The sequence below is a fragment of the Pseudorca crassidens genome, chromosome 9 (genome assembly GCF_039906515.1).
Source record: "Pseudorca crassidens isolate mPseCra1 chromosome 9, mPseCra1.hap1, whole genome shotgun sequence".
NCBI lineage: Eukaryota > Metazoa > Chordata > Mammalia > Artiodactyla > Delphinidae > Pseudorca > Pseudorca crassidens.
The window spans coordinates 30,693,902-30,709,500 of record NC_090304.1 but is presented as its reverse complement, the minus strand read 5'-3'; the positions used below and the strand labels follow the sequence as shown (position 1 = coordinate 30,709,500).

The 15,599-nt window shown below is 34.7% G+C and overlaps 1 protein-coding gene across 1 annotated transcript in view; it reads right to left on the bottom strand.

Moving 5' to 3' along the window:
* Nucleotides 1-525: 525 nt before the first annotated feature.
* CCDC34 (coiled-coil domain containing 34) overlaps nt 526-15,599 on the bottom strand; it is a 48,800-nt gene continuing 33,726 nt past the window's right edge. The window contains exons 4-6 of the mRNA XM_067749573.1: nt 3,590-3,748; nt 2,889-3,030; nt 526-1,467 (exon numbers count right to left, since the gene is read on the bottom strand). Coding sequence (XP_067605674.1) covers nt 1,256-1,467; nt 2,889-3,030; nt 3,590-3,748 — 513 coding nt within the window. The 3' untranslated portion in view covers nt 526-1,255. The remainder of the gene's footprint in view (nt 1,468-2,888; nt 3,031-3,589; nt 3,749-15,599) is intronic.

Here is a 15,599-nt window from a genome sequence, read left to right as displayed (position 1 = left end):
TTCTCTCCACATAGGAGAATTTGCTCGTGTAGAATGATCACCTGTTAAGTTTCACTGCATCTAACAGGTTCCAAGAAGGATGGTCAGGCCACAAAATCTCACCAATATTTTGACCCAACAAACTCTGACTCCTCCCAAACTGTTCTCTGCTTAGAAGTGAAAAAATAAAATAAAACCAAATGAAGAAGCCTGAATTGAGTGCTCAGTCCTTATGGGGCTCACACACCCCCATGAGCAGGAAAAAAAAAAAAAAGAATTTTTCTAGATTTCTGACAATATGAATATTCTTCAAAGATCCCATTGCTGTTTCCTGCAGTTGATCAACACCATTGCAGGTTAATCACTAGAAACTTGACAACTGACTAACCTAGCAGAAACATGAAATACAGTCTAAATAGGAATCACTTTTAAATGAATGTACTGAACTTTATATTGCCCCAACAGATTTTCATTTCTTGATAGCCCACTAAGAAAAGATACAGACTTCTAAAACTTAATAAAAACCGTTGAGTGCTACTTTAGTAATCCGTTGATATACTATCCTTAACGTGTATTTATTAAGATTTTTGATTTCACTTCAGTAAAATATCACTCAACATTTAACATTAAAAAATAATGCATTGATATTTCTAATTTTAAAATTAACAACATAACTAATTATAACTATTTGTACAAAGTATAGCAAAGTATAGCAAAATATTATTGTCTCAAGATTACTACATACCAATCTAAGATTGAGTCCAAAACAGTGTTTTTAAATTTTCCTTTCAAAACCCAAACTTCATTTCTCTGTTACCAAACATGACTTCAGTTAGCGATTTACAAATATTTACACAGGGAAAAATATACCAAAAGCCATCAACAAAGACTGTTTTTGATTACTCTGGGATTCTAACCCATTTAGATTCTTCTAAGAATTATCTTGAGCATGCAGTTTAGAAATGCTTGTTTGAACAACTTAATCTTACATTGTTCATAAACATAAACACACAACATATAGTATGAAAGAACACATGAAAAATTGTTGCTTTTACTGGTATTAGAGGGTAGTTTTAATACAAGCTAAATACAAACACAATTGTTAGATTCAGTCACGTATCCTGCAAAACAATATGCCAAGATCAACCTTGAAGCATAGAATTTGAACTTATCAATAATACATCAAATGTTGAGCAACTAATTGAGCAGTAAAAAAACAATTTCTGATTTTAAAATTAAATAGCTCCAGGTAAAAGCATGTAATTTCCCACATCTACTATCTTTGTATTCTGCACAGAGTTCCAAGGCAAAGACTGCTTCTGGATTTATGCATTACCAGAGAGGACCTGTTTGGCTGGCTTATCACAGGCCTTTTAGTCTTCTTTCCTGATAGATCCTTTGCTCCTTTGGGAGGAGGCACAGGAGCTGGTTTCCATGGAATTGGGTTATAAAAGGCTGGCTCTGGATAAGAATTTCCACTGTAAAAACCTAAAATTATGAAAAAATCAGAACAAAACAAGAAGAAAACTTTTTGAGATCAAAGAAACTACATATTTTAAAATTCACAGAAAAATGTTAAAAGGGCAAAAATATTATTGATAAACCAATTTGACTCATTTAAAACTTGAACTCTCAAATATTTTCAAACACAGTAAGTACTGAAGTAAAAGTTAAAATATAAATCTAAGCATTCAAAGAACATTAATGTTCACATCTATATATATAGAAACTCATAAAAGTTCTCCTAAGAAATTAATTTTAGAACCCTTAAAAAGAACAAAATCTTCATTTTAACTCAGTCTGGGAAACTGCTGATTGTGTACATGTTTCCCCTAGTTGGACACTAAAGTTTGCAGAAAAAATGTATGTTGCATATGTAGCTAAAGTGAATCAAGATTCTTGTTTAGAACCACTTAAATTCTAAATCACTGTCAATCAGATTTCATAATATCACTGTAATTTTGATAATTAAGAGCAGTAGAGCATTTGCAAAGATATTTATTAGAATAAAACTTATTTAAATGCAAAAAATAAAATAATCCATTATTTCACCAATTAACTTCTAGTCAATATGTATATTCCACCTAAGTTTTAACTTTACTATCCAATCATTTGGTTAAAACCACTGCTTATTACTCTTATTTCAAATAAGAGAACAAAAAAACAGAGCAGACCCTGCTCGGTAGCTGTAATGGATGACCTCTGTGACATGCAGGAGAGGCCTAAATCCTGACAGCAGGAATGTGTCATTCAGACATTGGCAACCCACTTTGACTGCATAGATATGTCAACACACACTTCACCACGATGGTCAAAACAAAGTCTGGAATATGTCCTATTGTGTGAACAAAACAGAATGGGAGTATTTTTAATAATAAATCACTTAAACAAGTGAAGGCAGCTGTCAGCAAGGCATGAGCTTCCAACATGAAGTACAAAGAAAAACATGCATTGCCATTTATAATCAGACCAAGCCTAAAGGCCAACCAGGTCTGTGTCTGGTTCATGTGCTGTCTAGTATTCCACCCTGCAAAAAGAATGTGCCAAAGACACTGGAAGCTCTGCCTCAGAGAGGGTTAGAAAAGGGGAAGAAAATGACCCCTTCAATATATCCTGATTAAGGCTTTAAAATCCAAGGAATGTAAGAAAATTTTACTTGTTTCTTAACCTTAGAAATCATTACTTTGCAGTTTTACCACTATTGCCTTTAAAATGTATCTGGTTTTAGAGAATGACAACAAATTTGTAGTATCTCCACAGGAATACAGTATGTTATAATCTTCCAGAAAATAGTAATTTGAAAGAAAAAAGATTTTTACACATTTCTATTTCTGTCAAAAGGAAACATAATATATAATATTCACTCCTGCAAGCCATATTTATGTAACCCACATAACATAAAAACCAACCTGTGAGTTTTCCATTGGCATAACCATAGCTCTTTGCAGCTGGACGAGGTTTATTTTTTGCATTTTCCAACCATTCCTTAAACTTTTTTTCTGCTATTTCCTTTTTTTCCTGTAATTCAGCCTGCCGTTGTTTTTCTTTTTCCTTAAAATGACAAGACCAAAGAATCTCCAGGGATATTCTGTAACTAAAAATTCTATTCAAATTCTACTGACTCTTTTCCCCAGTAGCTCCCCATCCCAATGGCTTTCTGATCAGAAATACTGAATCATAATTCTATAGAGAGCAAAATTTAACATGATCAGGGATGTGATATGAAGGTGGCTGCCTCTAAACAATGACATTAAACCTAAGAAGAAAAAAGCAATTTGCTGTTTTAAAATAGAATAGTAATTTATAATAATGTAATAAAACTTTCCATAAAAGTGCACTGAATAATATTTAAAAGCATAAACAACAATAAAAAGTTTGAACCTGACTGCAGAAATATCAATAGGCTTATTAATACTTCTCAACCTAAGAAAACCACAAATGCATATTCATTTCTGAAGCTTAATTATAGTATAACAAGTAGGGGTAGCTACATGTATTTATATTATGATAAGATAGTGCCAATTTTCTATTAGAAACTCTTTATACAATATAGCTGGCACATGTAAACACGAAAGTCATGTATTCTAACTGATCACTTTAGTGAAAATACCTTTTCTTTCTTCTTCTTCTCACATTCTTCAGCATTTTTTTTCTTTAACCATTCTTCATATTTTTCTTTTGCTTTTTCTTGTAAATGTTCTTTCTCCAGCTCCTTTGCTGCTTTTTCCTCCTTTTCTTTATTAATTTTTTGTTCCCTTTCTTTTCTTTTCTTAAATAAAAATGAAGGAATTTTAATTGGAGTATCTGTAATCATCCTCATACAAGGGAGAAGTGTTATATGCAGCAATTCTCTAAACTTCAGTTATTTCTTAAAATAGGTGGTAAAATAGTGGTTGACACAGTGTGGCTTATGAAAATATATAACATACCTGCACTTACCTGATCAATTTTAGTCTACCAGCTTGAGTATACGTTTCATGATGGCCATAACAAAGGTCTTGCTTGACAAAGTACACTCAGAGACTGGAACAGTGTTAAGTAAATAGTAGGTGTTCTATAAAGATTTGCTGAGTAAATTAGTGGACAGAAATTATGACCTATTAGACTGTCCTGAATCTTAGTGTTTTTTGATGGATGTTTACCCCCACTCTAAAACAGGAGCCACATGTGTACACATTCCCCAGACAATTTGCCAATACAAATACTTGGATAAATTTTCACCATCAAAGAGTTACAGAGCACAAATTTTGGGCCATTAAGTACTGCTATAAGGGCACATACAGACAAATCTCTGGCTATGTAATTCTTATACGCCTTACACAGACCAAGGATTGGCAAACTATGGCCTGCAGGCCAAATATGGTCCATCAACCACCTGTATTTGTAAACAAAGTTTTACTGAAATGTGGCCACACATTTATTTACATATTTCTTGTCTATGCTGCTTTTGCACCACAACAGCAAAGTTAAATAGTTGCAACAGAGATTGCATGGTCCACAAAGCCTAAAATTTTATCTAGCCCCTTGAAGAAAAAACTTGACACAGACTATAAGTCAATGTTTCTTCCTTTTCTCACTCAAAAGATAATCTACCAACACAGCTAAATTCTAAATAACCAATGACATGGCTAGCTCTCTTTATCAAAGGTTTAGAAAATAATCTGCAAACATGAAGTATATGCAATACAAATGCCATATACATCACCCTTCATCGAGCAAAGAAATATGAGCCAAGAAATTCTTCCCTTAAAAGCATCTTGTAGAATACTTTAATACAAGCAATTCAAGTAAGACCCAAGTAACGAACATCAGTTACATACAACATGTGTCCAGTGCTGTACAGGAAAGGCGGGCCTTAAAAATCAAAGCACGGGAATTCCCTGGTGGTCCAATGGTTAGGACTTCGTGCTTTAACTGCTGAGGGCACAGGTTCAATCCCTCCTCAGGGAACTAAGATCCCACAAGCCTCGAGGAGAGGCCAAAGAATAAAAAAATTAAAGCCCCTGTCATTCCCCAGGTTACTATATTTCCTTATTGTTGGTCTGCCAATAGCTGCAAAAGGAAATCCTTTCTTGCTGAGAACTCAATATCCATTGAAATAATGCTGGAATTTAACTATTGGGTTAAATTCCACAAAGAAGTTAAGTAATCTGCCCAAGGTCGCACAGATGGTAAATGACAGATCACTACATATCTCTTATATACATATGAGAGAACGCTGAAAACAATTTTTTGCCAATAAATTCAATTTAAATAAGATGTCAAAATTCCTTAAAAATACATCACTTTCCAAAACCGATTCAAGAAGAAACAGAGTAACTGAATGAACCTCTACTTGTAAAACAATTCAGAATTTAAAACTTTCCCACAAAGAAAACTCTAGCCTCCAGTTGCTTCACTGGTAGAGTCTATCACACGTCTAAGGAAGCAACAGTACCAATTACTACACAAATTGTTTTAAAAAACAGAAAAAGGGAACACTTCCAAGCTCATTTTAGGAGCCCACTATTTCTCTAAAGTCCAAACCAAATATGAAAATTACAAGATAATATTAGGAATAAGTCAAGATAACTGCTCTCATCAGAAACATGAAATACTTAGGGATACATTTTAAAAAGACGTATAATACCCCTGTACACTGAAAACAAAAAAAAAAAGAAGAAAAAAACAGATAAATATGGCTTAAATAAATAGAAAAAAAATCATGTTTATAGATTTATAATTTGATATTATTAAGATAGCAATTTTCTCCTGAATGATCTATATATTTAATGCAATCCCAATAGTATCAGGCACTATTCAAGCAAGCATGATTAGGGAAATTGATAAGCTAATTCTAAACGGAAAGGGTGCAGAGCAGCTAAAACAATTCTGAAATAGAAGAAAAACGATGGAAGACTTACACTATTTGATTAGAAGAATTTTAAATTCAAGAATTACTATATAAAGCTATAGTAAGCAGATAGTGTAGTACTGGCATAGGAAATGGGTCAATTGAACAGAATACAGTCCAGAAATAGACCCAGATGTATTTGGTCAATAGATTTGAAATAAAAATGTCAGGGTAACTGAGTAGGGAAAATATTATCTTTCAACACAGTGTTGGAACAACTGTATATCCATATTCCAAAAAAATGAACCTTGACCCTTGTCACATGCCAACATTAAAATTAACTCAAAATGCAAATAGGTAAAAGCTGAAGTTATAAAACTTCTAGAAGAAAACAATGGAGAATATTTTATAACCGTGGCATAGGCAAACGTTTCTTTAATAGAACACAAAACCCACAGACTATAAAAGAAAAAACAGAAATATGGAACTTAACCAAAATTTAAAATTTCTGCTCTTTAAACATATAAAAAAATTAAAAGGAGGAAATATTTATAATACATGTTACAGGACTTAAAGGAATATAAGAAGAATTCTTACAACTTACTATTAAGACACACAAAATGGGAAAAACTTAAACACTAAACTAAACAAACAAAAAACAAGAAGCCCTAATCCTCAATGTAACTTTTTTTTCTTTTTTTTAAATTGGAGTATAGGTGGTTTACAATGTTGTGTTTAGTTTCAGGTGTACAGCAAAGTGATTCAGTTATACACAGACACATTCATTACTTTTCAGATTCTTTTCTCATATAGGTTATCACAGAATATTGAATAGAGTTCCCTGTGCTATACAGTAGGTCCTTGTTGTATACAGTAGTGTGCGTATGTTAATCACGAGGCTCCTGATTTATCACCCCCCCCATGTTTCACCTTTGGTAACCATAACTTTGTTTTCAATATGTGTAAGTCTCTTTCTGCTTTGTAAGTAAGTTCATTTGTATCATTTTTTAAAAATTTGATACCACATATGAATGACATCATATGATATTTCTCTTCCTCTGACTTACTTCCCTAAGTATGATAATCTCTTGGTCCATCCATGTTGCTGCAAATGGCATTTTGTTCTTTTTTATGGCTGAGTAATATTCCATTGTAAGTATGTACCAACTCTTCTTTATTCCTCTGTCAATGGACACTAGATTGCTTCCATGTCTTGTCTACTGTAAATAGTGCTGCAATGAACACTGGGGTACACCTATCTTTTTGAATTATGGTTTCCTCCAAATATATGCCCAGGAGTGGGATTGCTGAATCATATGGTAGTTCTAGTTTTAGTTTTTTAAGGAACCTCTATAATGTTCTCCATACTGGTTGTACCAATTTACATTCCCACCAACAGTGTAGGAGAGTTCCCTTTTATCCACACCCTCTCCAGCATTTTATGCTTTGTAGACTTTTTGATGATGGCCATTCTGACCGGTGTTAGGTGATACCTCATTGTAGTTTTGATTTGCCTTTCTATGGTAATTGGTTATGTTGAGCATCTGTCCATGTGCTTTTTGGCCATCTGTATGTCTTCTTGGGAGAAATGTTTACTTAGATCTGCCTACGTTTTCAAAAAATTTTATTTTATTTACTTTTTTATACAGTAGGTTCTTATTAGTCATCAATTTTATACACATCAGCATATACATTGCAATCCCAATCGTCCAATTCATCACACCACCATACCCACACCCCCGTGGCTTTCCACCCTTGGTGTCCATAAGTTTATTCTCTACATCTGTGTCTCAACTTCTGCCCTGCAAACCAGTTCATCTATACCATTTTTCTAGGTTCCACATACATGCATTAATATATGATATTTGTTTCTGTCTTTCTGACTTACTTCACTCTGTATGACAGTCTCTAGATCCATCCATGTCTCAACAAATGACCCAATTTCATTCCTTTTTATGGCTCAGTAATATTCCATTGCATTTATGTACCACATCTTCTTTATCCATTTGTCTGTTGATGGGCATTTAGGTTGCTTCCATGACCTGGCTATTGTAAATAGTGCTGTAAAGAACATTGGGGTGCATGTGTCTTTTTGAATTATGGTTTTCTCTGGGTATATGCCCAGTAGTAGGATTGCTGGATCATATGGTAATTCTATTTTTAGTTTTTTAAGGACCCTCCATAATGTTCTCTATAGTGGCTGTATCAATTTACATTCCCACCAACAGTGCAAGAGGGTTTCCTTTTCTCCACACCCTCTCCAGCATTTGTTGTTTGTAGACATTTTGATGATGCCCATTCTAACCACTGTGAGGTGATACCTCATTGTAGTTTTGATTTGAATTTCTCTAATAATTAGTGATGTTGAGCAGCTTTTCATCTGCTTCTTGACCATCTGTATGCCTTCTTTGGAGAAATGTCTATTTAGGTCTTCTGCCCATTTTTGGACTGGGTTGTTTGTTTCTTTAATATTGAGCTGCATGAGCTGTTTATATATTTTGGAGATTGATCCTTTGTCCGTTGATTCGTTTGCAAATATTTTCTCCCATTCTGAGGGTTGTCTTTTCTTCTTGTTTATGGTTTCCTTTGCTGTGCAAAAGCTTTGAAGTTTCATTAGGTCCCATTTGTTTATTTTTGTGTTTATTTCCATTACTCTAGGAGGTGGATCAAAAAAGATCTTGCTGTGATTTATGTCAAAGAGTGTTCTTCCTACATTTTCCTCTAAGTGTTATAGTGTCCAGTCTTACATTTAGGTCACTAATCCATTTTGAGTTTATTTTTGTGTTTGGTGTTAGGGAGTGTTCTAATTTCACTCTTTTACATGTAGCTGTCCAGTTTTCACAGCACCACTTATTGAAGAGACTGTCTTTTCTCCATTGTATATCCTTGCCTCCTTTGTCATAGATTAGTTGACCACAGGTGCATGGGTTTATCTCTGGGCTTTCTATCTTGTTCCATTGATCTATGTTTCTGTTTTTGTGCCAGTACCATATTGTCTTCATTACTGTACCTTTGTAGTATAGTCTGAAGTCAGGGAGCCTGATTCCTCCAGTTCCGTTTTCTTCCCCTCAAACTGCTTTGGCTATTTGGGGTCTTTTGAGTCTCCATACAAATTTTAAGATTTTTTGTTCTAGTTCCTTAAAAAATGCCATCGCTAATTTGATAGGGATTGCATTGCATCTGTAGATTGCTTTGGGTAGTATAGTCATTTTCACAATATTGATTCTTTCAATCCAAGAACATGGTGTATCTCTCCATCTGTTGGTATCATCTTTAATTTCTTTCATCAGTGTCTTATACTTTTCTGCATACAGGTCTTTGGTCTCCCTAGGTAGGTTTATTCCTAGGTATTTTATTCTTTTTGTTGCAATGGTAAATGGAAGTGTTTCCTTAATTTCTTTTTCAGATTTTTCTGAAAATCATTAGTGTATAGGAATGCAAGAGATTTCTGTGCATTAATTTTGTATCTGCAACTTTACCAAATTGATTAGCTCTAGTAGTTTTCTGGTGGCATCTTTAGGATTCTCTATGTATAGTATCATGTCATCTGCAAACAGTGACAGTTTTACTTCTACACTTCCAATTTGTATTCTTTATATTTCATTTTCTTCTCTGATTGCCGTGGCTAGGACTTCCAAAACTATGTTGAATAACAGTGGTGAGAGTGGACATCCTTGTCTTGTTCCTGATCTTAGAGGAAGTTCTTTCAATTTTTCACCATTGAGAATGATGTTTGCTGTGGGTTTGTCGTATATGGCCTTTATTATTTTGAGGTAGGTTCCCTCTATGCCCACTTTCTGGAGAGTTTTTATCATAAATGGGTGTTGAATTTTGTCAAAAGCTTTTTCTGCATCTATTGAGATGATCATATGGTTTTTATTCTTCAATTTGTTAATATGCTGTATCACATTGATTGATTTGTGTACATTGAAGAATCCCTGCATCCCTGGGATAAATCCCACTTGATCATGATGTATGATCCTTTTAATGTGTTGCTGGATTCTGTTTGCTAGTTTGTTGTTCAAGATTTTTGCATCTATATTCATCAGTGATATTGGTCTGTAACTTTCTTTTTTGTAGTATCTTTGTCTGGTTTTGGCATCAGGGTGATGATGGCCTCATAGAATGAGTTTGGGAGTGTTCTTTCCTCTGAAATTTTTTGGAAGAGTTTGAGAAGGATGGGGGTTAGCTCTTCTCTAAACGTTTCCAAGAATTCACCTGGGAAGCCATCTGGTCCTGGACTTTTGTTTGTTGGAAGATTTTTAATCACCATTTCAATTTCATTACTTGTGACTGGTCTGTTCATATTTTCTATTACTTCCTGGTTCAGTCTTGGAAGGTTATACCTTTCTAAGAATTTGTCCATTTCTTCCAGGTTGTCCATTTTATTGGCATAGAGTTGCTTGTAGTAGTCTCTTAGGATGCTTTGTTTCTCTGCAGTGTCTGTTGTAACTTCTCCTTTTTCATTTCTAATCTTATTGATTTGAGTCCTCTCCCTCTTTTTCCTGACAAGTCTGGCTAATGGTTTATCAATTTTGTTTATCTTCTCAAAGAACTAGCTTTTAGTTTTATTGATCTTTGCTATTGTTTTCTTTGTTTCTATTTCATTTATTTCTGCTCTGATCTTTATGATATCTTTCATTCTGCTCACTTTGCATTTTGTTTGTTCTTCTTTCTCTAGTTCCTTTAGGTGTAAGGTTATATTGTTTGAGAATTTTCTTGTTTCTTGAGGTAGGCTTGTAGAGCTATAAACTTCCCTCTTAGAACTGCCTTTGCTGCATCCCATAGGTTTTGGATCATCGTGTTTTCATTGTCATTTGTCTCTAGGTATTTTTTAATTTCCTGTTTCATTTCTTCAGTGATCTCTTGGTTATTTAGTAACGCATTGTTTAGCCTCCATGTGTTTGTGTTTTTTATGTGTTTTCCCCCTGTGATTCATTTCTAATCTCATAGTATTGTGGTCAGAAAAGATGCTTGATATCGTTTCAATTTTCTTAAATTTACTGAGGCTTGATTTGTGACCCAAGATGTGATCTATCCTGGAGAATGTTCCATGCACACTTGAGAAGAAAGTGTAATCTGCTGTTTTTGGATGGAATGTCCTATAAATATCAACTAAATCTATCTGGTCTATTGTGTCATTTAAAGCTTCTGTTTCTTTATTTATTTTCATTTTGGATGATCTGTCCATTGGTGTAAGTGAGTTGTTAAAGTCCCCCACTATTATTGTGTTACTGTCGATTTCCTTTTTTATAGCAGTTAGCAGTTGCCTTATGTATTAAGGTGCTCCTATGTTGTGTGCATATATATTTATAACTGTTATATCTTCTTCTTGGGTTGATCCCTTGATCATTATGTAGTGTCCTTCGTTGTCTCTTGTAAGATTCTTTATTTTAAAGTATATTTTATCTGATATGAGTACTGCTACTCCAGCTTTCTTTTGATTTCCATTTGCATGGAATATCTTTTTCCAACCCCTCACTTTCAGTCTGTATGTGTCCCTAGGTCTGAAGTGGGTCTCTTTTAGACAGCATATATATGGGTCTTGTTTTTGTATCCATTCAGCAAGCCTGTGTCTTTTGCTTGGAGCACTTAATCCATTCACGATTAAGGTAATTATTGATAGGTATGTTCCATGACCATTTTCTTATATTGTTTTGGGTTTGTTTTTGTAGGTCCTTTTCTTCTCTTGTGTTTCCCACTTAGAGAAGTTCCTTTAGCATTTGTTGTAGAGCTGGTTTTGTGGTGCTGAATTCTCTTAGCTTTTGCTTGTCTGTAAAGCTTTTGATTTCTCCATCGAATCTGAATGAGATCCTTGCCAGATAGAGTAATCTTAGTTGTAGGTTCTTCCCTTTCATCACTTTAAGTATATCATGCCACTCCCTTCTGGCTTGTAGAGTTTCTCCTGAGAAATCAGCTGTTAACCTCATGGGAGTTCCCTTGTATGTTATTTGTCGTTTTTCCCTTGCTGCTTTCAATAATTTTTCTTTGTCTTTAATTTTGGCCAATTTGATTAGTATGTGTCTTGATGTGTTTCTCCTTGGGTTTATCCTGTATGGGACTCACTGTGCTTCCTGGACTTGGGTGGCTATTTCCTTTCCCATGTTAGGGAAGTTTTCGAATATAATCTCCTCAAATATTTCCTCTGGTCCTTTCTCACTTCTTCTGGGACCCCTATTATGCGAATGTTGCTGCATTTAATGTTGTCCCAGAGGTCTCTTAGGCTGTCTTCATTTCTTTTCATTCTTTTTTTTTTTTCTGTTCCACAGCAGTGAATTCCACCATTTTGTCTTCTAGGTCACTTATCTGTTCTTCTGCCTCAGTTATTCTGCTATTGATTCCTTCTAGTGTAGTTTTCATTTCCGTTATTGTACTGTTCATCTCTGTTTGTTCTGTAATTCTTTTAGGTCTTTGTTAAACATTTCTTGCATCTTCTCGATCTTTGCCTCCATTCTTTTTCCGAGGTCCTGGATCATCTTCACTATTATTATTCTGAATTCTTTTTCTGGAAGGTTGCCTATCTCCACTTCATTTAGTTGTTTTTCTGAGTTTTTATCTTGTTCCTTCATCTGGTACATAGCCCTCTGCCTTTTCATCTTGTCTATGTTTCTGTGAATGTGGTTTTTGTTCCACAGGCTGCAGGATTGTAGTTCTTCTTGCTTCTCAACTTAATCTCTTTAAGGCTAAATGCGCATATGCCAACATTAGCAGCCTGAATCTTACAATACCTGCTAGTGTTGAAGGGTCTCCTGCAGAGGCAAGGTGTGGCTGTGGCTCACTGTGGGGACAAGGACACTGGAAGCAGAAGTTCTGGCAAGTACTCCTTGGTGTGAGCCCTCCCAGAGTCTGCCTTCTACCTACTTTTTGATTGGGTTGTTTATTTGATATAGAGCTGCATGAGTTGTTTGTATATTTTGGAGATTAATCCCGTTTCAGTTGCTTCGTTTGCAAATATTTTCTCCCATTCTGTGGGTTGTCTTTTTATTTTGTTTACGGTTTCCTTTGCTGTGTAGAAGCTTTTAAGTTTCATTAGGTCCTATTTGCTTATATTTGTTTTTATTTTCCTTAGTCTAGGAGGTGTATCAAAAAATATCTTGCTGCGATTTACATCAAGGAGTATTGTGCCTATGTTTTCCTCTAAGAGTTTTATAGTGTGTAGCCTTACATTTAGGTCTTTGATCCATTTTGAGTTTATTTTTATGTATAGTGTTTATGAAATGTCTAATTTCATTCTTTTACATGTAGCTATCCAGTTTTCTCAGCACCACTTTTTGAAGAGACTGACTTTTCTCCTTTGTATATTCTTGCCTGCTTTGTCATAGATTAATTGACCATAGGTGGGTGGGTTTATTTCTGGGCTTTCTCTCCTGTTCCATTGATCTGTATTTCTGTTTTTGTGTAAGTACCATACTGTTTTGATTACTGTAGCTTTACAGTATAGTCTGAAGTCAGGTAACCTGATTCCTCCAGCTCCATTATTCTTTCTCAGAATTGCTTTCGCTATTCAGAGTCTTTTGTGCTTCCATATAAATTTTAAAAATCTTTGTTCTGCTTCTGTGAAAAATGTCATTGGTAATTTGACAGGGACTCCACTGAGTCTGTAGCTGCCTCGCGTAGCATAGTCATTTTGACAATATTGATTCTTCCAATCCAAAACAATACCTTTCCACGTCATCTTTGTGTCACCTTTGATTTCCTTCACCACGTCTTATAGTTTTCAGAATACGGGTCTTTTGTCTCCTCAGGTAGGTTTACTCGTATGTATTTTATCCTTTTTGATGCGATGGTAAATGGGATTGTTTCCTTGATTTCTCTTTCTGATCTTTAGTTGTTAGTGTATAGGAATGCAAGATTTTGGTGTATTAATTTTGCATCCTGTACATTTACTGAATTCACTGATGAGCTCTAGTAGTTTTCTGGTAGCATCTTTTCTATGTATAATATCATGTTGCTGCAAACAGTGACAGTTTTACTTCTTTTTCAATTTGCATTCCCCTTATTTCTTTTCTTCTCTGATTGCTGTGGCTAGGACTTCCAAAACTATGCTGAATAAAAGTGGTGACAGTGGACATCCTTGTCTTGTTCCTATCTCAGAGAGAATGCTTTCAGCTCTTTACTGTTGAGAATGTTAGCTGTGGACTTGTCATATAAGGCCTTTACTATGTAGAGGTAAGTTCCCTTTATGCCTACTTCTGGAGAGTTTTTATTATAAATGGGTGTTGAATTTTGTCAAAAGCTTTTTCTGCATCTATTGAGATGATCATATGGTTTTTAGTCTTCAGTTTGTTAACATGGTGTATAACACTGATTGATTTGTGGATATTGTAGAATCCTTGCATCCCTGGGATAAATCCCACTTGATCATGGTGTATGGGATTCAGGTTGCCAGTATTTCGTTGAGGATTTTTCCGTCTATGTTCATCAGTGATACTGGCCGGTAATTTTCTCTTTTTGTGGTATCTTTGTCTGGTTTTGGTATCAGGGTCATGGTGGCCACGTAGAAAGTTTGGGAGTGTTCCTTCCTCTACAATTTTTGGAATAGTTTCAGAAGGATAGGTGTTAACTCTTTTCTACATGTTTGATAGAATTCGCCTGTGAAGCTATCTGGTCCTGCATTTTTGTTAGTTGGAAGCTTTTTAATCAGTTTCAATTTCAGTACTTGTGATAGGTCTATTCATATCTTCTATTTCTTCCTGGTTCAGTCTTGGAAGCTTGTACCTTTCTAAGAATTAGTCTATTTTTCCAGGTTGTCCATTTTATTGGCATATAGTTTTTTGTAGTAGTCTCTTATGATCCTTTGTATTTCTGTGGTGTCAGTTGTAACTTCTCATTTTCATTTCTAATTTTATTGATTTGAGTCCTCATTTTTCTTGATGAATCTGGCTAACGGTTTATCAATTTTGTTTAACTTCTCAAAGAATCAGCTTTTAGTTTCATTGATCTTTACTACTGTTTTCTTCATCTCTATTTCATTTATTTCTGCTCTGATCTTTATGATTTCTTTCCTTCTACTAACTTTGGGTTTTGTTTGTTCTTCTTTCTCTAGTTCCTTTACATGTAAGGTTAGGTTGTTTTTTTGAGATTTTCTTGTTTCCTGAGTTAAGACTGTATTGCTATGAACTTCCCTCATAGAACTGCTTTTGCTGCACCCCATAGGTTTTGGATCATCGTGTTTTCATTGTCATTTGTCTCTAGGTATTTTTTATTTATTTATTTATTTATTTTTTGTCTCTAGGTATTTTTTAATTTCCTCTTTGATTTCTTCAGTGATCCATGGTTGTTTTGTAACCTATTATTTAGCCTCCATGTGTTTGTGTTTTTTATGGTTTTTATTTCCTGTAATTGATTTCTAATCTCATAGTGTTGTGGTTAGAAAATATTCTTGATATGATTTCAATTTTCTTAAATTTACTGAGGGTTGATTTGTGGCCCAAGATGTGATCTATCCTGGAGAATGTTCCATATGCACTTGAGAACAATCAAAGGAATGTTGTAATAAATACCAATTAAGTCCATAGGGTCTAGTATGTCATTCAAGACCTGTGTTTCCTTGTTGATTTTCTGTCTGGATGATCTGTCCAGTGATGGGACTGGGGTGTTAAAGTCCCCCACTATTATTGTGTTAGTGTCAATTTCTTTTTTTATGGCTGTTAGCATTTGCCTTGTATATTGAGGTGCTCCTATGTTGGGTGCACATATATTTGTAATTGTTATATCTTCTTCGTGGATTGATCCCGTGATCGTTATGTAGTGTCCTTCTTTGTCTCTTGTAACAGTCTTTATTTTA